This window comes from Cardiocondyla obscurior, linkage group LG01, assembly GCF_019399895.1.
Source record: "Cardiocondyla obscurior isolate alpha-2009 linkage group LG01, Cobs3.1, whole genome shotgun sequence".
Lineage (NCBI taxonomy): Eukaryota > Metazoa > Arthropoda > Insecta > Hymenoptera > Formicidae > Cardiocondyla > Cardiocondyla obscurior.
The window spans coordinates 557,203-581,311 of NC_091864.1; the positions used below are offsets into that span (position 1 = coordinate 557,203).

The window sequence follows — 24,109 nt, forward strand, 5'->3', positions numbered from 1 at the left end:
GTGGCTGTATTGCGCAGAACGCCGGCGCTCTGGCGTCGCGACGACCCTTTCGTCGGAGTGAGTCAGGCCGGTCGTTGCTTGGTGCCCGCTGCCTTCCCGTCACGGTTACGCGGCACAATCGCACGGTGCACGTAGGACGCGCCGCGGTCAGGGAGCGCGCGAACGTCGGTCCCGCCATCGTCTCGGGCTCCCGTTATCCGATTTTCGGGAACGCAGGCGCCAACGGTCGCGAAACAAGCGAGGGAGTCTGGTACGCGCCGGGCGGCGTGACGCTTTCGAACGACGACGACGAGGACCGCTAAATCGCAAGAGGCGGAGGGGGTGGATCCACGCGGACGGAAGAAAGGAAGTGAGAGGGACAGAGACAAAAGAGTCGGAAAGCTACGGCGTCGGGTTCCGCGGCGACGGCTATGCGCGTCATCGATCGCGCGTGCCTCCGCGATCGGCTGGAGATGTGATACCGGAAGTAGGCCAGGCAGGGTTGACCTGCGTGGGCGTGCAGGTACGCGACGTGCGGGCTGCGTGCGTGCGTGCCGTGCATAGGCCGCAGGTGTGCCGCGTGGGCCCACGGGGGGTCCAGCACTCGTAGAGATGAGCATCACCGTCGCGATCTGCCCTTCGCCGGCGTACCCGACGTCAGGGACCAACCCCTGGTGCAGCACCACCGCCGTGCGGCTTCTCTGCGTCGTCCTGGTCTCCTCCTGGATTATCCTCGATCAGCCGGCTCTGGGTCTACCGGATTCCTCGAAGCTGACGACTGCAGAAAGTAAGATCTTTGAATCAAATAGCTTTCTCTCACGCTTGTTCAAAGCGCGAACTTTTCTCTTCTTTTTTTTTTTTCTCCTTCGAAAAGTAACTCGAAAGGAGTTCAAATAGAGATTTAATTAATTAAAGAACACTTAAGAGAGTCCAGGGATCTTTCAAATAATATTCTATATCAATCCGTTGACGTTTCAACGTACGTAAGATTTCATTAAGGTCATAGTGTTGATGATGATATTGCATGTAAAAAATAAGTGCCAGCTATATCATTATATTAATAGCTACACCGAGCAAACGTGTAGTATTATTATCGCACACATCATGTAACGTAGGTAAAGTAAATAAATTTTCAACATTTAATTTATTTGTTACATGAAAGTACAAGAAATCAATACATTTTAATAATACACGTTAAAGCTGAAGTGAAAAAGAAAAAAGAAGAAAAAATTAGAAACTCTAACAGCTTACTTTATAAGTAACACACATTTATTTTCTGCGATATGCATTTTTATATTTTTCTTTACTATTATAAAATGTGTGTGGGCACGCTGTGCAAAAATATTGTGAAATGTCGGATTAACGCGAGTAAACTCTTTCGGCGAAATTTCTGTGGCAATATTAACAGAAAAAACTCCGCGCTGATCGTTTACCGTCGTGTTCGTTAACACATGACGTTTTGACATCGCAACAAATATTGCATTAAACGGCTATATCGATAACAGCACAGATCGATGCTGAGGGACGGGGTTAAAGAAATTCGTCAGATTCAATCGATCAAATTTTCCAAAGTTATCAAACCACGCGTTTGCTAACTTCGCCGATATTTCGTTAAAAAAAAAAAAAGAAAGGAAAACATAATAATAATAAAAAAAAAATATTGATTGCGGCACGTAAATATACTTGTCTCTCGGTTTATATGATACTTTTTTGCGCGATCCACCCTTCACATTTACGTCCCTCGTAAGCTTTTCGGAATAAGAATTGCTTTATTATTTCGGGACGCCCCTTCCATAGTTTCATATTACAGAATCCGCCGATATAATCAGATAAAAAAATTCCCATATAAATATAGGATGAATTATGAACTGATATCTTTTTTTTATAAGAAATTGTTCGCGGTGATTGTCGTGTTTATACGTTAACGTGCATGTTTAAGTTCTTCTTTTGATTACTTTTTTTTTTTTACTGCTTTAAAAAATGGACTGCACACGAGAATAATCTCGGGAACTACCTTTAGGTATAAACTTACATATAAAAAACCAATTATTTTTATCAGTTAATCTTCTTCGTCCCGTGATCCTTAAAGTTACGGATGAGGAAGTGCGGATCAGTCGTCGGAAGAGATAACGATCTTTATAGATAGAATATTTCGCCTCAAATAGTTTTCCACAATTTTTTTTTGTTCAGGAAGGATTTTATCTAACTTCCCGACACACTGTCTTCATCTTTTATTCATTTAGATCCGCGGAATTTCCGTAGGCTAACACAATTTCGAAAAGAATACCGGAGTTCTGAGCTTCTTTTCGTGCTGAAAAATTTGTTGGTTCAGGGTTCTACTAACGATCCGCATTCATAACTCGTTCGATACATTTCGGTTCGTTCGCCTTAACGCATTTGTCTTATATAGATATTTTTTTATTTTTTTTTTATTTTAATAATTATAAAAACAAGAACGTTGGGAAACTCCCTTTGTTTGATTAAAAAGAAATTTTAAATTAGCTTTCATATTGGAGAGTAGTATTAATCCTTCTTGATTAAATTTTAAAATATTCATCGATATTACATTATCTCATATCTAGGTGTACAAGTCCAATCAACTTATTCGCTTTATAGCTTTTCATAAAAATGTAAAGAAATATTATTTATAAATCATAATTACATTTACTGCATCTCGAGTGTTACAAAAATTTATCTACTAGATTGCGACAAGGTAATTAAAATCTTTAGTAAAATAAAATCTACGGAAGCATGAAGAAGAAAAAAAAAAAAAAGAAAACGATAATTTTAATTGCAATCTTGAAAAGCATGGTGCAACAAGTAAAAACATTTGCGGTATAATAGAACCTGTTGCGGAATGACGAAAAGCGTTTATGTATTTAAAGAAATTAATATACTAATATCTCGATAGAAAATTTAAGACGTACGGTTTCCGAACTCTCGTGCGCATTCTATTTCTTGTGACATTTAGCGTTGCCGAAATTAAATTGATCGGTTGCACGAAGATTGCGACTTATATTCTTAAGTTCGCTGAGATTCGATTCAACTCTTTGTTAACCTTGATCCGTAATACCGCTGCACTTCTTAAACGGTGCTACGATCGTGCGACCCAAAGTTTGCCTGACTGAAAGAATTAAAGTAAAAGAAATTTGTCGTCTGATTTTCTCGTTGAAATTATTGTGGGAAAATAGGCCACGGGCGTAACATATAAAAATAATTTTTACAGTATCTCGCAAATAAACGATTTGCGAAGGACGGTGACGGGCAGCAAATATAGAATTTATTAATTATGAACGGTGCATCGAAGTTCGAAGAAAATGAGGCGAGTGTCGCGTAACGCGGGAGAAATAAAAATAACTAAATTATTATTTGGTCATAATGAACACTTAATTGCTCTCTTTCAATAAAAAAGTTTCCCGTGCGCTTCAAGGTACGCCTTTATTCCATGCTCTGGTTATTTTCTCGTAATAAAGCAGAAATGTCGCTGCGTCTGATGACAAATAGCTTTCAGGGAATAAATGTTGGCGCGTTGGTGGCGTCAATTTGTATCCATTATTGACGAGCTTTCTCCTGAGCTTTCATCTCGCGACAAATGATTCAGGATTCGTTTATTATTCGTCACATTATCGCAAATTCATCTAAATAAGATTACATTTACGAACGTAAAATGGGAAGGAAAAAAAGGAATCCTAGTATTTGCAGAAAAAGAAATAGATCACATGTGATCTCACAGTGATCGAATTAATCTCACCAAGTTGCGTAAGCGCTAGGCTTTTTAATCAAAAGCTAAGATAAGATAAAATTTTACGAGCACGAGTCTGACATGATGTGCTTGCGTACATAAATCCTGATGATAACCGAGGATACATTTACAAATTGCGCATAAATCATTACGCGATATTAATAATAATGATACGTTAAATTTTATAACGCTATCGATTTTAATTTTCATATTTTAATTCGTAAAATCGACGCTTGATTCATGACATAGACATTACATTTCGGGCATGCGAGTCTTTCTCTTCCGGGGATAATGAACGATTATTACGATCGAAAAAAGTTATTTCGGCAGGGTTATTTTTTTTTTTTTTTCTGAAGCATAATCCGCGATGAAGTTTCGCGCGCGCGTACAAGTTTATCTTATAAATCTGATCAAGCTTGATCGCACCGACCTCGACAATGGCACTGTGCCAAGCCAATCTTAAACGAGCTTGTATCGATAGTTCCCCCGTGGTATTGTGGCAGGAGCATCAGGTAGGGTGCGCGTGGTCGGAATAATCTCACGAGATGAACGTGAGCGACAGGCCGCTTCTAGATTTCTCAGAATTGAGATCGGCGTTGGACGCTTGCATATGCATAGATCAGTTTATCGAGATAGCGTTAATGACTCTATCTTACGCGCATTGTTGAACGCTCGGCTTGCAACTTCACATGACAGCGCGCGACCGACTGTAAACCTCGATAAGTCGGACTTTCCCTCGTTTACGTGGATCGTTGCGGCTCGCATTAAATTCTTAGAAGGGGTGGGTTCTTTTTTTTTTTTTAAACTTTGCACCGTTTACTCTTTCACAATTTTTTTCTTTTTTTACCTTGAACAAATATTTTTTCTTACTCGGGCGACTTTTAATAGTTCTGGCTAATAATACCGTGCGAATTGCTTGGAATATTTTCACGAAAATTTAATTAACTTCAATTAATTATCTTTAAATCGGTTTTTCAACTGATTAAGTAATTGAATAAATATTTGAACTTTCCTCAACGAAATTAAGTTACTTTTACCGGAGAAATTGAAATGATCGTAATGCATCTCGGATCACAACGTAAGTGCAAGTGACGTGACACATGCGAGACGCCAAGTATAAAACACACGAAATTGATCAATAAACGACAATAACGTAGGCCCGTATATAGCTGTTATTTATTTACGTCACGCATGCGATAAGTAACACTCTTACTGTTGCAGTTCGTCAGAGCACTGTGTAAAGATTGATTTAAAATAATATTATGTAAAATAGGAAATTGGATTTGAAATCGAGATTGCGTCTTTATCGTATAAAAGTTCTATCGAGGCATTTATTCCCTTCACGTGTGCGCTATTTGGTGCGACACTGACGGGATAAAGCGATTCCACAAGCCGCACGAGTGGAGGACGCTCGCGAGCTTGCTCTTTGCGAGATAAGTACATTTTTCCGAACAATAGCGAGGTCAAAAGCGTCGTCTGCGGAATATTAAAATTTATCGCTCATCCCCGACGTTCAGTCGCTCCAATTCGTGTTTTTAGCTGCCGCCGCAATTTTGTAACGCTCGTGCGTGCGTGGATTACCTTGGCGTATCTTTTCATTGCGCCTCTACACTGGGGGTGATCGATATCAAAGATATTATGTCTCGAAGTACTGCAGTAATCGCATTATTGAACCTATGCAACGTAAATGCACCGCGTGGTTTATTTGATAAACTGACACGTTGGCGCGATAAGGTACGAAATACGGGAAAATTTAACGTCCAAATATTTATTTAAAGATTACATGCATTACGTAGACTTGTCGCTTTTCTCGAGCAGAATTTTTTAATTGCGTCAATAATGCATTCCGTATCATGTTCTCCAGTTTCGTCTGCTATCGATTCTACATTTTATTAGCGATCACTTCGATAATAAATGCCTTTTCGTATTTGTGGCCCGCCTGCAGAACTGCGCAAGAATAAAACGGATTCAGTTACGTCTGCTTTAAAAAAAAAAAAAAAAAAAAATTATCTAACAAAATAAGTCTTAGTCGTAGCAGTACATTGCAAGAAAATAGACTACGTGGCATTATTTCCAAATAAATGGTATGGTTCAATCGCAGTACTTAACACACTTGTAAGATTAAATTGCAGGCCTTTGTTTAATAATTGGATATGATATGCCCCACTTTTAACTGCTTTAGCCCGATGTAAAGACAGTGATTGATACTCAACGTTATCCGTGTCAGTCGGTCCGATGGTCATTTTGAAATAACAATCTACTTTGCGCGGACTTGTAAGGAGAAACGAATTTTATAGCCGCGATAAAAAAAAAAAAAAAAAAAGAAGATATATTTAATTTTTATTTGTAACATTTACGCGACTTGTGCAATAGAGATGCGCAGCGAAACGGTGGATATCATATTTTCTCATTTTTCTTTCCGCCGTTCTATTTTCCTTCTTGTCAATACCTGTAGAATTTTTCAGCGAGATCATTCCGCATTATTTCAGTATCTCCTAGCGCCGCGTTTCGTCCTTTAGGAAAATAAAGACCGTATTTATAAGCGACGGTTGTCGTTTCGTGCTGAATTATGTACCGCGTTATGCCGGGCGAAGCTCCCTGGCTTTCCCTTCTAACTCGAACGTAAAAGTTTAAACAGCCTCGTACAAGTTTTAATCACCGACAAGCATCGATCGTTAAATGTTGTCGCATCTTTTCTATCTCTAACACAGATAGCACTTATTATTACAGCACAAGCGGTATTTCTTTTTTTTTTTTTTTTTTATTAAGTTACGCTTAATGGAAGATCGTTTTTCTTCATTATTAAATATCTCGAGTGTGCAAATATTTATTGAACTAATACCCCGCGACGTTTCGCCGCGTCTTTGCGGTACTTTTTAAATGGAAAGAGATTTGGGTTTGTAGCGAATTTAATTTCACGATCCACGCTTTCGGTTTAGTTTCGACGGATCGCGTTCTGAGATATTTTATTCTTTTCGGAGGACTTATTTCGGACTAGCACTTGCGAGGTGCTGGTGCGAAAGATAGCACAATGCGCGATAATACAATGCAGGCACGTGTAGAATCTGCGCTTTGTGGCACTTAATTACGACCGACGTCTGTTCACGGAGTTACAGGGCGTCGGGGCACCTTTTATTCGAGGTTGCAACGTAATTAGAACGTGCCTCGAGGCACGTGTTACCGTCTCTTCGAAATGCTTGGGGTCGTGCTTTCTTATGCGCACGACTTGGCGCAGACTACAATGGCACTTTAACTCCTACGATCGCCTGTTTATTTAACCGAGAAAGGGATATCTCCCAAATACACATAGCCTAGGGATACTAAATTGACGGGCAAATTGTATCATCAAGATGGTAGAGGAGGAAGAAACGGGAATTGTATGTATTACAGAAATTAATTCTTAAGTTATCATAGATGATTAATTCCGTTTGAAATTTTGATCGAATTTCGGGAAATAAATTAAAAAAAAAAGAAAAAAATAATAATTCTTGAAGATGACGTTGATTCCAAATTTAGTCTTGATATAATTTACATATTCGTACAATTTTCCTTTCCGCCTTTCCGCATAAAAACAGGGTGAACGAACGACGGAATTGCAATAGGCGTAAGGTTACTGCAGTCTGCACTGCGGATTCACGTGCACCCAACTTCTCCGATAACGTGCACAATCGTACGGGTTCTGAATTTGGACGGTCCCTGAAAATTGCGTTTAACGTTAGTAATGCAAATGCATAATGTACGTAGGAAATCCGTAATGGCCATATATTTATCACATTTTCACTGTACGTAACGAAGCAATTTTGTAGGTTTAACACGAAGGGATATGAATTACATTTGGGGTTCTAATTAAGTTATTAAAAGGCTAGGGAGTTGATAATAATTTTCTATAATTGAGTTATCTGTTGAATTGTCTGTTCTATGTCACATTTGAATCACTTGTATTTATTAATGATATAGCATATATATTTTCGCTCTAATTAATAATCTAAATATTAATATTGTTGCATTGATTTTTTTTAACAACTTTCTAAAATTATCCATTTGCTATTTAATATAATAATTTCAAATTTAGAAAGGTAGCATGTTACATTAATATTTATTTTAATCACCGTAATCTCTAATCTTATTTCTGACTTTTTAATTTCAGTTTTATTTGCACGCTAGACATTTTAATTATCCGTCGAATATACTAATGACTAATTAACGAATAGTATTCTGGGAATTCTCATTATCAGATAATATGCGATAATTGGATTGTGACGTTTATTACTGATGTCGGCTAGTTTTTATTTCGCATTTGCATATTAATTATGTGAAACGAGATGCATAATTACACCTGTAAAGCGGTTCAATTATTAAACTCGTTCCCTATTTCATCAAATGTTTGGCGTGGTTCTGTCCCATGGACGACTAGAAAATTAAATTTTAATGTTAAAAAACGTTTTAGTAGTGTCAAATTAAAAAAAAAAAAATTATTTAACAGCGCGCCGAATCTTTGCAACAATTTGCGCCGATACAACGAGTAATTTTAACAATTACTCTTCTTTTGCCATTTCCCTCAATCCTTTTTTCCTCAATTAGTCATTTTATGACCGGCCATCACGCAGGTATAAATACGGGGGCATATTAAAACTCCTGGAAGTAGATGATATATTTCTAGCCTCCGTAATTCCACGTATTGACGCACGAGCTAGGGACGCGTGCAAAAATGAAAAGATCGGTATTTTGTAATTTACTTTAGGCACTTTTCGTCCAAGTGCATCGCGCACCATTTGCAGGCCTTTTTGCGACTTTTGCCGCATTTTGTTACACTTTGCACTTTGTGGCAGCGAATGCAAACTGATCGATCCGCCTGTTACGGTTTTAAAATTCACTGGAATAGCGACGGTGCAGCCGAGCTGCGTCGGGTGTTACGGAATTTCGCTGTTATTTTAATTCCTCCGCGCAGTAAAATTAATTGTCCGCCGTTAGTTCTTCATTCAATTTCGCGGGCTGTGTCGCATCCGATAACGGGCCTGGTTTTACGCAGGAATTGAGGTACGCCTACCTATTTCGGAGGAAGTTGAATGCTTGTCGTGCCTCGCCGCAGCAATCTGTTGCGCAGCACTTCCGCCAAATACGTCGTCGTATTTTCTCCCGCGAGAAACACATCGTCAGCAGAATTCACTATTGTACTGAACAGCACAATTCAGAGATAAGAACGAGTGAGCAAATAAAGTTTGGAGGCTGCGGCTTCGTTTGAACTTAATTTATTGTTTTTGGGTGGGTTTCTTAATTAAATTTAATAATCAAATTAAATTGAAAGATAGATTATAAATAATTAAGCTAAGTTTTATTATCGCGCGGAGAAATAATTAACGTTTTACTTTGATATAAAAAAAAATAAAATAAAATAAAATAAAATAATTTAATTAAAAAATATCGTTATCGCGAAGCAGTCGACAGAATTCAATTTGTCGCGTTTATATTAACAAGTTTACAGTTGTAGGATTAAAAGCGTGGTTCTCTAGAGAGGATTACGAGATTCCTCGGTGATAGTTGCCTAAGACTAATTTCGAACTCGTTAAACTCTACCGGCTCATCGGCTTTATCTCATCTTTACTTCGTAATCGTTGAAAGGAAATTGTGATGTACACCGTCGTTGGACATAAGTTGAAACGGTTCTTAAATAGTCAATTAATAAGCACTAATAGTTACCTGACAATTAACTGCATTTTAATTTCACGATAACGGTGCTAATAAGAGACTAATATAAAAGACTTTTTATTTAAAATCTTTTTTTTATGTACTTTCAAATCGATGCTAAAGCTGGCTAACTAAAAATCGAGGAAACGAGAGTGGCTTGAAGCGATTAATAAGAGTGATACATCCAGCAGTTAGCTGAGCTGGTAATTTAACGATAACGATGCGGGTAGAAAAAAAATGCAAACTCTTTTTTTTCTCTCTTTTTTTTTTTCTATCTCCATTTTACTTTTGGACCGTCGCCAAAACTGCGACTAAAAATTCAGGAAATTATAAATTGTCTCCCGTAGCAGTGTCGCTTGACGAATCCGGAATAAATTTGTAGAAAAATTGTAATACAAGCAGGAGAGAGTTGTTTAACTGCAATTATTCAGTGCTGTGTGTTCAGTTTATATTTCAACTTTTTCCGTATTAATATAATAACGGGAATTTTTTGCGCAAACACATTATTCAATTTTGATATATTTAAATATTGTTTCGAATTTTAGATGGAGGTATTTGGGCCTAGTAGATTTTAAATTTTTATGTAACTGTTCGTTTTACAAAAGAGAGAGAAAGTAAAAAAAGAAAAATAAAAAAGAAAACTGGTAATCCACAATCTCCAGGGCAAACTGCGTGTCGTGGCGATGACGACGATGCCGCAATATTAATCCCCGCACGCAAGTTTATAGAGCTGCATGCGCTTTTTTAATCAGTCACATTACTCTGCGGCTTCGTAATCCGCGAAAAGCATGCGCGCCGACGATTTTATTGGCGCGAGCGAAACATGATAGGAATTTATCTTCTAATAAACGTTCTGTTGTTCACCGATGATCTCACCTTGCGTGATTGAAAACTCGACGCCGTTAAATGAAGCTTGTTATTTTCATCCCGTGGATCGATCTCACTTCTTTTTACGGCGACAGGCGCGCTTATTACGCCACTGCTCGCGTATTAAATGCTGACCGCATTTCTCGGACAATTGCACCATTTCCCTAATGTATTACAGATTTAAGTACGCTACGTCCGCGGGAATATATGATTTTTATTTTATCATCACCCGTAATGGGCGGTTAAATTAGAAAAGAATATCGATCATATCCGAGTATATAATAAGTAACATATACATATTAATTGATTTTACAATTAGTTTCTGTTACGAATAAAAATTACTAATTATTTATGGCAAGAAGATAATCATTAAAGTATAGTGGAAATAAATTATTGATAAATTATTCTCGTCTAGAATTTTAATAAAATTCCACGAGATCTTTTAGTGAATTATTACAGTTTTGCTCTCGGATGTAGCGACATTTGAAAGAATAAATAGGCGATTAGATCTCGGACAATAGGATGGCGGTACCATGGTACTTCAGGGTAATAGCATCTGTCTTTGGGGGGAAGTTCTGGTCGACTAGTTCCGACAGTTGCAGTCATGGAGTTATCTACTATGCACATATTAGGCGGAACATGCATGCAGGAGCAACCGCGAACTGTCTGTTCGTCGGTCGTGCCGATTCCGAAATTCTGTTCTCGGGAGAATCATAACTCGGAAAATAAAAATCCTCGGTGAAATATACCGTTCGGGAACTTATGTTTCCGGCTCGTTCGGCGCGTTACGAATTCTCAAAGGCACGGCAGAGGCTACTTCTTTATTTCGATTCTCGAAGATCAGACCGAGCGACGTTATTTTATTTTGTTAAGCTAAACCGTGAGAGACATTGCAGATGCGTTAGGAAGATGAAAGGAAGCTTAATATGTTAAGCGATCTTAATCGAAAAGTAAAGAAAAAAAAAAGAGATTTTACATGGTGCTGAGGCAGGAAATCGAGTCTGATTCGTCGTCAAGGCAAATCGATATTTCAGCAAGAACCGTATCTGCTCGCGTGCCAATTCGTCGTAAAGGTCTTCGTTGAGTTTCAGATAAACTCGACACCGGCTATCTTCGAATCGCCGGAAAAATATTTTTCTCCCCGCGGTTGAAGCGCGAGCATTTTTGTTCCTACAAACGTTTATAACTATGTAAGGCAGCACAAACAGAATAACAAATACGTAAAAAAGTTTTCGAACTTAAGTTACGCGGCGTGTTTCCAGGGCGGAACTTTAAAATACAGCCTGTTGGATTTTCTCCTTCTTTTCAATTCGCAGAAATAAATTGCCTGGCGACTCAATTGTATATTACTAAATTAAAGAAGTTTGTAATTTTTGTCAGATTTGTTAAATAAGAATGGGAAACTTTTTTGAAACATTACCTTGGACGTGATAATATAAAATTTGTATTAAAAACTTCGTGATATCGCCGCGACTCCGTTCAAATTTTATTTACAACTTTGGCGAACACGACGAATTATTTCGGCTAATTTAATTTTAAGCCCAAGTATTTACAGAATAATATATAATAAATATTCTACGGAGCTGCATTTTTGTATGCGCTCCTTTTCTCTCATTGTTATACAGAACGCGTTCTGAAAAGTAACTTGTACAGGATAGCGGTCTTCTTCGGCGTAGAAAAATTCTCTCCGCAAGCTCGTACATTCCGAAAGCAAGTTTATCCTGTCGTGACCCAACCTATTTCATGTCACGGAACTTAGTGTCCATGGAAACACCTCGAGCATCTTATAACGATTAATCTTCTCGAGTTACGAGTAATAATGAGAGTGTAAGGAGAGCGTAATGGCATCGCTAATCGTAGTCTAAATCGCCGTCTCGTGGAGATTAAGCGTCGCCGTCGAAAGAGACAATCAATAGTATAAGCTATAATTAAAAATTGCATTGCCGCTTTGAAGCGGATATTTTTAAAAGAAATTTTTAGATTCCGATAATAATAGAGAAATACATTTTGCGCGATATTAAACTATTATCTGTTATTTCTGGCGAAGAAGTTATATATTTAAGAGAGCTTCTTCTTTTTCTCTGAAATATTAAATTATTAACAAATTACGTTAAACGTTAAATGAGAAGATCGTCGTTTGTAAGAATAACAGTGCATTAATAACGTTGAAAAGAAAAGCAAAATAATATTCATCGTCTATCTAGGTACGGTGTTAAAATATTAATTACATTATTAAGACGATTAATTATAATTTTCGGATAATTAATTGTTGATCTCTTTGCGACGTAAAAAGAGAAAAAAAAATCTTTCCACAGTGCCGAGGTAAAGATTGCAGAAATAGAGTAAAGCGGTGCAATGGATCCGGGGGGGAAGTTTATTCAGACTCTATTTAGTTCAGAAAACTAATTAATGACTACGTAAAATTTTATGAATAGCTAATCTTTGAAAGGGTCAGCGCATTGTATTCGGAATAAGCAAAGTCACAAGTGACGCAACAAAGTTTCCCGCCTCTGCCGCTAAATTACACCTGCTACTGCAATAACAATTTCTATTTCGAGTTATCGATATTCGGAGGGATATATTAACTTCGTCGTTGGCAGTTCCATGCAATCAATGCGCGTTATTATTATTTTATTTTATTTTTTTTTTTCAATTTTACTTTCGATATATGCTAATTAAGAAACGCGAACGAGTGACGTGCGCGTGCATGCACCTTCGAGTAAACACACGTATGGAAACCGGAGGGTAATTCGAGACGAGGAAAAAAAAAAAAAAAAAAAGGGGGTAGTTGACGGTGGTAGCTGGGAAGGTTTTGCACGTGAGAGCACATTGGCGGCGTGCCATAGAAACGGACTGACCCACTTTTAACGCGTAGATTGACCTGCCTGGCGCCATTTTAACTTCGAGCCGTCGAATAGTCGCCACCCTTGATTCCAGCCTTTCCAGGTCGCCGCGCGAACGCATTGTTTAGCCCTAAATTAAGCCTGACATTTTCTGATAATTTTTACCACCTCGAGCAACCTCGAGCGACCCGCGAAGGTAAAGAGATACGCGTTGGCAGCGTCTGTAAATTCTCTTCGTCTTCGAATCGACTGTGAAACTTTGCTCTCATAATTGCAAGTAAAAAGTATTAATTTGCGACCTCTATTTTAATACAATTACTGCGTAAGCGCAATAAAGTCGTTGCGATTAATGTAATTTGTACATTATGTTAAATTTTAGCTGACGAGAGAGAAATTACTTTGAGGAAAACAAGTTTATTCGATTAAGAGAGAGCACAAAGCCCACGAAAGAATTACGAAGGAAAATCAATTTAAACGTCTGGTGTAATTGAAGTCGGCGTTGTGTACTAATCAAATTTCCGCGGTTGCACAGCTTGCATCTGCGTATAAACTTTCCAAAGGGCGCAGCCTGAGCTATACTCCTCGATTGCAATTCAATGAAATTTCTATGCGATCGGAATCAATGGATATAAATAACCAACGTTTTCCCGAAGCCGTCGCTATTGTTGCTACAGCGCGTTAAAATATAAATTAAAATTTAATTTCTAAAACGCGAGCTGATAGGCATTTCATTCGTTTGCTTTCAGGCCTGTCTGGTAGAGGCAAGAAAAAGTTCGGCGACGATTGTCAGGTGGACCAAGAATGCGGCTTCGCTGGATCTTATTGTGAAACGAAGAAGAAAAAGTGCACTTGCAAGGAGGAATTCGAGGCTACGAATCATATCGACAAATGCGGACACGGTAAGTTGATATCCTTTCCGGCATTTTGCACGTGTAGGATTCCTTTACGACCGTACGTATAAAATGTGTGAGATTTTTCAGAAGGAATCTCAATTCGCGGGGAGGAAATTCAAGTGGGTTCTTTAATACGAAAGTCTTAAATTGCACCGTCACAGAAATATTACGTATCAATATTAATGATAACGCACTTATTCGTATGGAAGTCGACTCTAACGCTGTTAAAATATTAAAGATGGTATTAAAGTAGCTAGGCGAATGTCACGCGTAATATAAATAGTTGCAAATAGAAAAAGAAATATTTTATTCACGAAAGGCAAACCAGGACAGTGCATATGTCAGCGCGATTAACTTCCATACGCGAATGCACTTGCTGGATAAATGGGGTGGCGCTATCTCGATCGAGAATAATTCTATTTCCTTCTTGGCCAAGTTGCCATATCCATTAATTGCGATTTCGTACATGATATCACATGGCAAACTATACAAATCTTATAATTAAACAAGTTCATCCGATTATCGCGAGTGAACTACAACGTCGAAGCTAAAAAGCATTGTTAATACACGTTGTTAACAAGCTTACGAAAAAATTAAAAATCCTCAACGTGTTCGGTAAATATTTTTAAAAAGTTTTCTGGTATGTTTAAAATACTTGCGAGACTTTCTTTTTTTTTATAATTAATATAAGAATCAACGAAATAATTTTTACGATATTATACCATTTTCCAGGATATTTAGAATGTATTTTAAAAATTATTTTAGCGGTGAATGTGAACGAGTCCTGTTTTTTCCACGAGCAATGCGAGGCGCGAGTGAGTCAAACGGAATGTCGCGATGGCCGATGCATTTGTCTCTTCGAGAAGATCCCGGTGACGCAGTCGGATGGTGTGATCGTCTGCGTAGGTAAGGAACGGAATTCTCAAGAAATGAGGACGTGACAGCTTTAATGAAAATCCTGTCGTGCCAACACGACTTTGACACGGTTGGGCAAGAATTGAACGTCGGATTAATAAAGTTTTCCCCACTCGCTCGATTCCAATATCTTTTGCACGCCACGAATGTGGTTTCTTGTACGGGAGGGTAAAAATAAGAGCGTATCACGTAGTCATATTAAATTACTGAACTAAATTCGGTATTAATGCCGAATAAGATTGAAGAATTCAACTTTGCTGCTGAAAAATTACGAACGAGAAAGAAATGTTGAAATAACGAATAACAAAGTCATTAGCGAGTAACGTTTATAACGTCGCGAATGATTAATATATACGGTGCTCGGCGTATTTTTTTTTTCTTTAAGCACCTTTATCCTATATCTGAAGCACGCCGTGCGTTTGACTTTTAATTCCTCTGAGGCACGTGGGATTTAATTTACGAGCTTCTAGTATCGCGGTCTCTGGTGCAAACCGACCGATTTGTTTCCAGCCGAGGTCAAAGAGCCACCCAGCCTCCGGTACATCGATCCGGCGATGATCGGCGTTCTCGTAGGCATGGCACTGATGTTCATCATCATTTGCGTCGTTCTTAGACTCTTCAGCAAGTAAGCGGAACAGTTTCATAAGTATCGTTAAATAATTGTGGGCGATTTTAAGTGAAACCCTCGCATGGGCGCTTCGATAACATTTGCAAAGCCCCTTCAAATAATAATGCAACCCAGTTTCGACAAATCTTTTGCATGCCGGGCATAAATAATTAAAATGTTAATTCAAGTTTAACCGTAGGACGGGATTATGACCGTGTTCCAGTGGCAACTTTAATTGAAGTTGTTTAAATTTGAATACAAATATGCATTCAGTTCGCAGGCTGTTGTTACATTTAAAAAGTAGCAGCGTCTACATTCATTCAATTGAATAATAGTCTATGCGAACAATGTTCCTCGTGGTTAAATAAAAGGCTGAGGCGGCTCCGGTCTATTAATTATTTCGATGTGAACTTGCAGGGCCCGCTGGCGAGAGAACCGCACCATCTTTAACACGCCCAACGCGCGGCTGATGAATGTCTCGCTGCTGAGAGAAAACAAACTTCTGCACGCTCAAGAGAGACGTGGTTCAAGAGCTAGCGTACGAGCTCCATCGAGACAACCCTCGATGGCATCCTTGAGGGCCCACTCGCCGAATGCCTCGCAAGGTGCGAAATACTCTCACCACTCACAGCACAAAATGAGCCGTACGGTTTTTTCATTCACTTACTAAGCAAGCAACTTGTTATTTAAAGCCCTGTTTCAAATAGAGCAAGCGATTCTCTCCTGTCTGTTTCGCGATATCTACAGTTTCGTGAAAATCGATGAAGTGGGTATTTCTAATTATTCAAAATCACAAATTCTTGTTCACGAGAGACTAGTTTAATTTTTCGTTAACAGTCTTATAATATTGATTTATTTCATGATTTTGTAAGGATATATATATATTTTTTTTTTCAATTTTGTCGCTGTTTTTATAAGTATTCATAAATTACCTGGCGGCGTGATAGTAATTTGCATACTAAAATTATAACATAAAAGTAAATTTGCATATTATTTAATCGTGGGATTTTCTACCCGGTAGAGGAATTAGGATCCTTTCCCATCTCTGGAACACATTTGTAGATAGCGATTGCGAGGCTCGCGTGTAGTCGCATAATTTGATTAAATTGCATAAGCATCACATATTCTATCGTACTCTATCTACGAGGATTTCGTTTGAGAGGCGGGGTTTAAAGCGCATCGATTTTCACAGGACTGCATATGTATTATACATACAAGTATTTAAGAGTGACTATCTACCTGTCTACTTTTACGTAGAAAAATTTCTCCTCGATACAGAATCTTCTTGTACTTTACGCATGTACAGTCGCCTGCCAAGAGGGTAGCTAGATCGAATCGAAGAAAGTCCTTTCTCCAACAGCAGACTCGCTGAGTTCTCTACTCGGACTAACATTTTAGTTTTGATGTTTTAATTAAAAATAACGCTTAACTATTCTATTAATTGAGGTGCTCTATTGTTGAAATTCTTCCAATGCGACATGGTTTCTTAAGAGGGCAAAGTTCTGTTTTTTAGTTGTAATTTTTTGATGATTTTTTTCTCTCACGATTTATTTCGCGAAAGTAAATGAAACGGTGGAAATAAATCGAGATTAAAGCGCTTATGTTACACAATTTGGTCTCGCATATGCCCTATTGAGGATACGTCGCGTCGCAATTTCAGCTTAGTAACTTGTGAGTTATATTAGAGAAAGTTTCTTGTAAATATAGTTTATTGAAATTTGCGAAGTATAGTTGCTTGCTATAGTAAAATATTGTTGTTTGCATCTGCACGGTAATTCCATCATAAAGAAATCATACTCACTGATAGTAATCAAGTAGAGAAAACATGTTAATCAGAAAAGGCATCATAGACGTGTAGCATAAGAAAGAAAAAAAAAAAAAGAGTAGACACGCTTGGAAACAATTTTAAATTTATTGAAATTACTTGATTATTAATTAACACGAAAAAAATGCAAAGATTAATTTATTAATTTTATTTTGTTCATGCACAGTTATTGAAAAAGATTTTCTTGTTTTCTCTGAAAGAAGTAGATAATCGACAAAATGCTGTATAGCATCTGAATTATTTTTATCTAGTTAGCGCTGTTTAAATTTTTATTTGCGCAAAAGTGCACTTACATTTGTGCGTATTATTTTCGCATGGAATTCATGCAGACATTCATTCATTGTTAAGCTCGCGATAGATTCGTGAAATATTTATTAATTCACTCTAACGATCAAATTAAAATTTTTCTCCCACTTTATAAGGATATTAAAAATCTTAAAGCATTTAATTCAACGGGATATATATTAAAATTACCGGATTAAAAGTAAATTATTAACCGCTTGCTATTGATAATATAATTTATATTATTAAACTAATTAATAAAAATATCTGCGTGTTTCAAGTTAAAGATGGATAGAGATCTCGTGAAGCACGTTTTTGCCGAATATCTGTCAAAACATAAATTCTTTCGTTGCAAAAAAAAAAAAATAAAAAAGAAAAAAGAAAAGTATAATGTACTTACATCGTTATTCATGCCGCATATACGACACATACATCAAATGCACATGCGAGCGCTCACGTTCATGCATTCATTGTTGTGACGAGTGACTATTTTGCTCTGACTAATGCATTTCTTCCGCGCAGGTCTTCATGCTTAAAGTTATTCTGGCTTTTCGTGTCGTGTCGCCGCGCTGTCGCGCCAAAGCACGCGATACTTTAGCAAGAAAATCTCTGTCGCCAGGGTCACGCACAGGATCGCGACGTGGGAGCCACAACAGCAGCGGGAACGCCTCGGCCGGCTCGGCGAAGTCCAACAAATCTCCGAATCATACGAACAACGCTAATCCAGCCCCGGAGAACGTAACCGTCGAGATTCTCGACGCGAAGGCATAAGATAGAAACCGTCTGAGCACAAACGATCACGATCGGCTACACTCCAGTGTATCACTGTACCCGCGTAGATTAAGGGGTGGTGTCACATCGCATAGATCACCGTCCGTAAATCGATCCTTAACTCGCGTATATAAATTATATTAGCCCGCTCGGTTTTCCAAGTTTCCATTCAGCGGCTGGGGAACAAAAATTTTCACGTTCGATAACGCGGATATTCGCTGGATAGACACTTCGCTCGGATAAGCCACGACGGAACACCGACGACGAGATCACGGCGAGATCCGAGGTCTCGATCATCAATAATTGGAATCGCCTGAGTACCTATCGCCGCTGCTCTAGTTGTAGAAGGGAACCGTTCAATTAATTGTGAGAAGTCTTTTCAAGCGTGGTCCCTCTTTTGATATAATTATTCAATATTCCATTGTATCTAATTAGAGCACACTTTAGTAATATTCAGAATTGACTTCAGTTCTCAATCGGAAAGCCATCTCGGAAATATAATGTAAAAAAAAAAGACATAGATTGTTACGAAGTAGATCAAACTATCAGTAAACGAATGCCTATTTCTAGCAAACTGCTGATTTTAGCAATAACAATTTTCAAAGAAATCGAACTAGTAATTATATAACTGTACATCAAGTGGCTTAATTGTCCACCATAGCTTGATGGAATGTTAACGAGTTATTTTAAAGAAACAGAATTATTTAGCAAAGCATTCGGTATGTGTGACTCAATGTACTTAAATTGCGAAGTATCCTAGACGATATTTCAGAGAACTCTTTGAAGGGAAAAAAAAAATAGCCGGTGTGTTAGTACCTTAATGTTGAAAAGATGAAAATTGCCATATCTCTTTTTGTCTCTACGGTGAGATAATTTTATTGCTCGTCTATCGATGCGGTTTCTCGCTCATTCGCTTCCTGATAGCTGTTTTAATCGCTTCGGGTATTTAAGCGCGCCAACGTGACAATTGTGGCGATGAACAATTATCGAAACACACCTATAACGCGAACGCCTTTCGGACCAAGCGGTTTGATACCGCATTTGACCGTTCTGCTTAATGAGGCATATAATGCACGTGCCAGGCAAATGATATACTGTTGTACACCGATGTATATATCAAGATTGAATGCATACGTGCGCTTGTGGAATATCCCGCGAGGGATACGTCGCGAGAAAACGGTATGCATGCAGTAGTATAACAGTCAGTCGAGGAATTTATGGAGCGATTACAATTGATTAAATTCGGCACACGACAGTTATCGTTATCTTAAAAAGAAAAGTACGAGCGACGAGATAAAGCCACGATAGTTTTCTAGCGCCGACCAGTCAGATTAACAGTGTAGATCGCAATAAGAACTGAAAGCGAGGACAAGTCGTTCACAGTGTCTATGATCGGTACGATCAGATGCCCAAGCCTTTCCCATGAAAGTTTTTTTTTTTCTTTTTCCCGGTGTGTGACGCGATGTACATCGGGACGCGGTAAGACGACGGGATCAAAGATCAATCCTTTACGTCGAAAGCGATGCTGCGGCTCGATTGGCGCGAAAACAAGCCAACGCGAAAGGGACCAGAGGAGAGCGCAACGCACGTTTTGAGAGACGAGATTGAAAGCGAGGTGCGTTGCCGGATATGTTAAAAGTGTGTGCACACTTGGCGAACGAACAGCTAATGCGAACATTCTCAAATAAATTAATTATTACAAAAATAACACACCACGTCACCGATGAATATTTTCGGTCGCTGTGTTCGTGCGGTGTTTGCTCGCAAAGTGTACAGACACTTTAAGACGACGCCACGCGGCGGTGATTAGGAATGCGTTTGACGAATATTAAGCCACATACAATCACAAACGTAGCATGATGAATGATAGTTATATTAATTAGATTAAAAAATAGATAGTCAGAGTAGACATTTCCTCGAGACGCGCACAGATCTCTCATCGGCGACGACTACCGTTCAGAAATTTACGGCTTTCTCCTCATTCGTGACGAGAAGCAAGAGAAAGAGGGGTTGAAGTGATAGAAAATATATATTAAGAAGCATAACTCTTTCAAAAAGAGACATCAAAAAAATGTATCTAGTTTGTAGCGGTCCAAAGAGTACGCATATAATCTATACAAGTTCTAAGATTTAGAATAAGTATTTTAGAATCACATGGAAGCGTTGCTAATTGTGCGAGCTTCGTTCATTATCGCTTTTACCTTCTGCAACTCCTCTCTTCTCTGCACGTGTCGACACATCTTGTCAAGTTTTGCTCGCGCGACATATTTTGATCGCTAGGAAAGTGCTTCTTAGCTTGCTTCATTAAAAAAGAAAAAAGAAAAAAAAATAAAAAAAAAATACAGAAACTATTAATGTTACGTATGTACATTTGTCAAGTTCAACGGGAATCCATTAATTCTTACGCTCAGCATTATATATAAAAGAAACCTCTCTTTAGAGCGACCAAAAGACGCGATTGCGATTATACATAAATTTCAACAAAGAACATGCGACTTTGTAAGAATAACTTATTGTTAATCGCGCAAAAGTATGTCTTGGTATCTCGAAAGCTTGCAATGTCCGTATGCGATAGAATTGTGAGGGCGAACGAGTAATCGTGACCCGGTACGATTGTATCTCAACAGTTTAGTGCCTGCGCTGTCGCGTTCCTAGAAATAGATCGAAATTTATTGACCATTTATTACGTACGGAATATATAGAGCAAATAATTAAATTAAAAAAAAAAATATATATATAGATATATATATATACATTTACACGCACGTGTCGTGCAAAAAAAATCTATAAAGTAAATTAATAAATACGTACACACGATTGTCTATAAAAGCTTGGCACTATATCTGCACCATTTGTAGATTAGTTCTATAACGCCTAGCAACTATCTCCACTCTGTGATCCGTGTGCAATATTTAGCTGCGATTATCCTCGCGAGCATTATCGTAATTATATTACCGTCACTACTACCGTCACTACATATTATTCTTGTTATTATAGTGATCGATATATTGCTGTTGCTGTTACACAAGGAGCAAAACGACTCGCTTAGGATATAACCGCCCCCCCGCACCTGACATCGTCCGCGTTTAAAAATTCATCGCTATTGCGGCACATAGCCTACGACCATCCGATAGGGTTTGTATTCACGCGCAGATAAAAAAAAAAAAAAAGGAGCACTGTTATCACGATTAATGATATTAATTTTAACGCGGAGGTGCGTGCATGCGCGTGTATGTGTACGTGAGATGGCTTGAATCTAATAGCGGCCATATACCTGTACTTAAAAATAAGAATCTAGCACATAAGACGAGATCAATTTTGATCGAACAAAACCACTGGAGAAAAAAAAATCGAGACGATCCAGAAACGAAATTCGGGGAAGGTTTCTGTTCTGCGATCGTGCGATTTCGAAACGTTTTTCTTCTAGAGCGTTATATATAAATTTATATATATAAGTCTAATGAGAGTTAACGAACGCACTTATACGTAATAATACGCACCCGATCTATCGATCGCGCAAAAATAATCTGCACAAAATCTAGGTGAATTTCTCGAGCTTCAAATTAATCCATAGGGTGGGTAGCTGACGCTTCGACGATGCGGACATATATATGATATTCTAAGTACATTTTAATCTGATATCACTTATTAAGAGTATATATTCGCGAGCAAATTCGCGCACAGATCTTTCTCTCCGCCCTCAAACAAAGAAAGAAAACGAAGGAAAAGCTAGGGTACAGAGCACAGAGGAAGGAAGGAGCAAAATGGAACAAGCAGAGTGCCTATTCTTTATCACTTGAAGATGCTCGCTCACTTTTATAAGTCTCTAATTCTAACGAGTAAGGAATTAAGTAACACTTTTTGCACACTATATTCTACTCCTTTTTCGATAGAGGCTCGACGGTGACAAAGACATAGCGAACATGTTCTAGTATTAGATACTTTGTAACGTTGTGAAGGTTTTTTCCTTACTGTTTGATGGCTATCGTTTTATTCTTCGTTATATGATAAACGAATAACGTGTAACTACGTAATTCTCTTGCTAGAACTAATTTAATTTTATACGTAGCGTGTCTCGAAATGTAATCAAGTAGCTGCGACTTTAATCATTATCTCCGAAACATTATTGATCGCTGAGAACAATTTGTAATCGAGAGAATAGGCTCTAGCGAGTTTGTGGTATGCGTCTAAACAGTTCTTTGCATTGCGCATTATCGCGTGCCAAACCGATTCACTGCGCTAACATTAATCAACGGATTCGTGACTGTCTCAGCAGCCACAGTCCCTTCAACGACCAAATTAATTGCAACGGTGACTGTAGATTAGAGTGGTCGGGATTTTCGTGATAGCGTAGCTGGAAATAAAAGAAATGTGATTAATACCAAGAGGAACGGTGATGATCCAAATATGGGGAAGTGTTTGGATCACCGCCCGTTCTGGAAAAAAAGAAAATTTCACAGAAAAGATTAAATGCAAAAAAGAAAAAAAAAAAGAAAAAAAATAACATAATTTAAACTGTGGAAATAATCTACTATTGTTCGTTGACCAACAATATAATTAGAGAAAAGCTATCAACTAGATAAGAGTGAAGAATTAGCTTCTAGCGAATGTAAAACGAAGGATTTCAACATCTCTTTGATATTGATTAGTTTCAATCTAGCATCCCACGAAATACGGCTACACGTTAGAAATCGCTATGTCCCGAAATTATAGACGATCACCGTCAACGATCTCAGTTTTGTGGGAAATGGCGACAGATAATCAACGCATTTGGTACAAATGACGATTATTTCGATGACGAAACCTGCAAGCGTGATGATATTTTTTAACAATGGAAAAACGATTCTCTCTTCATCGAGTACAATACGAGTAAATGTAATTATAATTTATCTAAGAATTTTTAAGTATCTTCAAACTCAAGCACGATATTGTCACTCAAAAATCGTATTCGTACTTTACACAGTAAACGTTAATCGCCGTGCGATAATTATATAGATATATATTATATCTTGTAAGCTGATGAAGTAAGTTGTTTCTTCTTATGTGTAACCAGCGATAAAATTTAATCTAAAAACTGCTAAAACTGCTTGCTCGCAAGAGACTATGCGGTATATGGCATAATAATTATTCTATTATTAAGCTTTCGCGGATTGCTAAAATTTACCATGATTATATACGTTTTAAACTGTATGCTTGAATTTATTATTATCCACGGGATAGATAGAACTACTTCTGTCTATCTTACCGTTGCTCGAGTAGCAAAGTCGTCAACGGTCCTCACAACACATTGTGATCTGATGCTAGGGTATAAATTTTCAATAATGCGCGTTCAAAGTGACAAGAAAAAATATAAATGTATACATATTAATATTATTTTTGCATACATTTGCATAATATATATAATATATATACATATATATATTTAATTGTATCGACAACGCGTGGATCACTTTGATCTAAGCGTAAATACTGATTTACGTGATGAATAAGTCTATAAATAAGCTCTATGTTATAAATTAATTAATTAATTAATAGTTTAAAACTCTTTGTAGCGACGGTTTTTAGATAGCAACTGAAATCCGAAAGAATTTTCACTTGCAATCGTATTGTAGGTACCGAAATATTGGTACCAGATAATTTGAAGGCGCGTCAACAAGCGACGACATCGATAGCGTATTTAGAAGATACGGTTTAAGATTG

At 38.0% G+C, this 24,109-nt stretch overlaps 1 protein-coding gene across 3 annotated transcripts; it reads left to right on the forward strand.

The window, feature by feature from the left end:
- Nucleotides 1-25: 25 nt before the first annotated feature.
- Nucleotides 26-22,941, forward strand: Jus (julius seizure). 3 transcript variants are annotated; one of them, XM_070654488.1, is made up of 6 exons: nt 26-766; nt 13,863-14,015; nt 14,775-14,915; nt 15,435-15,549; nt 15,949-16,175; nt 18,258-22,941. In XM_070654488.1, exons 1-6 carry the CDS (start codon nt 592-594, stop codon nt 18,407-18,409), a joined length of 963 nt encoding a protein of 320 aa, XP_070510589.1. In that variant the 5' UTR covers nt 26-591; the 3' UTR covers nt 18,410-22,941. The 3 variants fall into 3 exon arrangements, with proteins under 3 accessions (XP_070510589.1, XP_070510607.1, XP_070510597.1); XM_070654506.1 differs by having other exon boundaries at nt 38-766; nt 15,949-16,136; nt 18,161-18,401; XM_070654496.1 differs by having other exon boundaries at nt 39-766; nt 15,949-16,136.
- The last annotated feature ends 1,168 nt before the right edge of the window (nt 22,942-24,109 follow it).

Excerpts from the sequence above, each read along its gene's own strand:
- Jus (XM_070654488.1), top strand. The coding sequence starts at position 592 with ATGAGCATCACCGTCGCGATCTGCCCTTCGCCGGCGTACCCGACGTCA. Across the intron at positions 14,916-15,434 it reads TGGTGTGATCGTCTGCGTAG|CCGAGGTCAAAGAGCCACCC; the intron begins GTAAGGAACGGA and ends ATTTGTTTCCAG. Across the intron at positions 15,550-15,948 it reads GTTCTTAGACTCTTCAGCAA|GGCCCGCTGGCGAGAGAACC; the intron begins GTAAGCGGAACA and ends GTGAACTTGCAG.